This window comes from Eimeria mitis, genomic scaffold, assembly GCF_000499745.2.
Source record: "Eimeria mitis Houghton genomic scaffold, Emh_scaff7584, whole genome shotgun sequence".
Lineage (NCBI taxonomy): Eukaryota > Apicomplexa > Conoidasida > Eucoccidiorida > Eimeriidae > Eimeria > Eimeria mitis.
Window position 1 is genome coordinate 1 of NW_024016068.1, and position 2,252 is coordinate 2,252.

General features: G+C 52.2%; 1 protein-coding gene across 1 annotated transcript; it reads right to left on the minus strand.

Annotated features, from left to right (window-relative positions):
- Nucleotides 1-215: 215 nt before the first annotated feature.
- EMH_0092040 (uncharacterized protein) lies at nucleotides 216-1,634 on the minus strand (the record flags this gene model as incomplete). The annotated part of the gene is made up of 2 exons (XM_038023052.1): nucleotides 216-1,102; nucleotides 1,274-1,634. The coding sequence occupies 2 exons, from the start codon at nucleotides 1,632-1,634 to the stop codon at nucleotides 216-218; spliced, it is 1,248 nt and encodes a 415-aa protein (XP_037878906.1).
- Nucleotides 1,635-2,252: the final 618 nt, after the last annotated feature.

Below are 2,252 nucleotides of genomic sequence, written 5' to 3' on the forward strand. Positions count from 1 at the left end.
TTTCAAACAGCGAAAACGCTCCAGCTGCAAAACACGCAAGACCATGATGCGTGCTTGGTGATGAGAAAGAGCGAGCACAACAGCTTGACCCTCTGGAAAGGAGCATCCTAGCAAAGCAAGAGGATCCCGCCAGCCTGATGACGGCTGCGCGAACCCGCCTACTCTATTCGTTTGCGTGGGGTTCTACAGAATTTAATTCTATACATGCTGAAAGGTCAGCAGAACAGACGCCGGTGTTGGCACTTACTGGCTTCAAAGAACCCGTTTGCTAGCCTTGTGGCTTCCTCTGCGAACTTTGGCACCCTGAAGAGTTTCCTGGGGAGTTGGGTTTCATCCGTTGCTGATTGTGCAGCACTTCTTCTTGCTGCATGACGCGCTTCAGCGGCTACCATTTCGTCTGCAGGACTGTTAGACCCTTCGGCTGCACCGACTGAATCGTTGATCTTCGTTTCGAGCATCACTATGGCCGACTCGTAGAAGATGGAGAGGATGTCAGCAATGTATGACTTGAAGTACTTGAAATAATATTTCAAAACGCGCACCATTTGAATGATCAACCGTTTTGTATAGTCGTAATGCCTCTTCTCGTAGGTCTCCACAAAACGCCGGTTCTTCCTGCAGCTCTGCGCCAGCAACTTCATCTTTTGCACCGTTGTAAGGGCCTCATCTCCTCCTGACGCCTCGGGGTGAGCGTTATCGAAGAACTCCAGTGCATCTTCTAGCAAGTTCTCCACAGATGCGTCCGCAGCAGGCCTTTCCTGTGGCGCACCCTCTGCGTTCTCCGTGGGGGGCTCCGTGGCGCGGTCCAAACTGCCACTCTTGAGCGCTTCACACGCCTGCACGTATGCCATTGCACTTTTTCTGTATCTCCTCACCAAGCTGAAGAAAGCACGACCAAATTCGGCTCCTCCGATGAATAGACCTTCGGCGAGGGCCCACGATCCCCCGGCGCCTGATAGGGCACTCTTGATTTCCTCAGCCTCCGTGTACTGTTGCTGCACGTCAACTGCGTGCATTTGGAAAAGAATGGTAGTGAGAACGACTGCCTCTCGCTTGAACAAACGGTCTATGACGCCCTGGCCCACCGGGTCTCCCCTCATGGCTGCGAACAGACAGACAGAAATTTCTTTGAACTTTTCTGAACTTTGACTGCCCCTGTTGCTGTATCCCTGCATCATGGTCATACATTGCATGAGTACAATAGAATATCATGGCCCCCAACCCATGCTCGTTACTCCTGTTTATATTCTTTATTATTTAGTGTTCATCATACCGATTGTTTTTGACCTGAACATTTGAAAGCCACGCGCCCCGCGTCTGGCCAAGCGGAATACAGGCTTGATCGCGCTGACAGCTGCTTGTATGATTCTTGTTTTGCAGATAATACCGATGAGTAGCGCAAATATGCCCTTGAAGTTTATCAGCGATTGCTGGAACACCAGGAAGTATGAACGCACGAGCCCCTTCATAATGCTCCCAAGGATACCCCCGGGGTATACCACAGTGTAAGGCGCAACGGTGTTCACACGGTAGGCGAAGGAGAAGCAGCTGCTTTTCACTTCACTCGTGAACAAACCCGAAACACCACCAATCACCTCTTCGAACCCGTGAATGACCGTGTTACGCAGAGTCATGAGAGGGTGGTTGAACAGACTCTCAGTCCAGGAATACAGAGGGAGTGCTGCAAAACACCAACACACCACCTAACAAACACTTCCTCCCATACATATATCCTTTTCCAGAAGGTCACCAACTGCTCAGCAACTACCTCCTCTCGGCTTTGCAACATGTGGTGCACCCTTCCTAATTCAGCTGCTTGGGGAACCCGAGCACTCGCAGGGATCGGCGAGCCTCCCTTCGGCAACCAAGGGGCCCAGGAGACCCTTGCAGGGGAGAGGTGTCAGTGGTTTCTGGTTGGGTGTGCGGGCAGTGTGCAGAACTCTTAGACCCTCACTTTTTGAAGCCATAATCAGTTCAAGCGCCGCGGTTCCCGCTTTAGCCTGTTGCAGGGCCTGAGTCAACGCTCCGAAGTGTTTCTGGTAGTTTCGGCGGCCAGAGCCCAAGAGACGAGACCGCAGAGGGAAAACCCGAGAAAGCGACTCCTTAGCAAGCAGCTTCGCTGCGCTTGATGGCTTCGCTGCATGCGAAAACGCATTGAAAAAGGAACACTTTTGCCTCTCCACAACTGCTTTTCATGTTGCTGCGGCAGCTGCTGCTGCGCTGAGGGCTCTAACAAAGGCTGCAGCAGATCT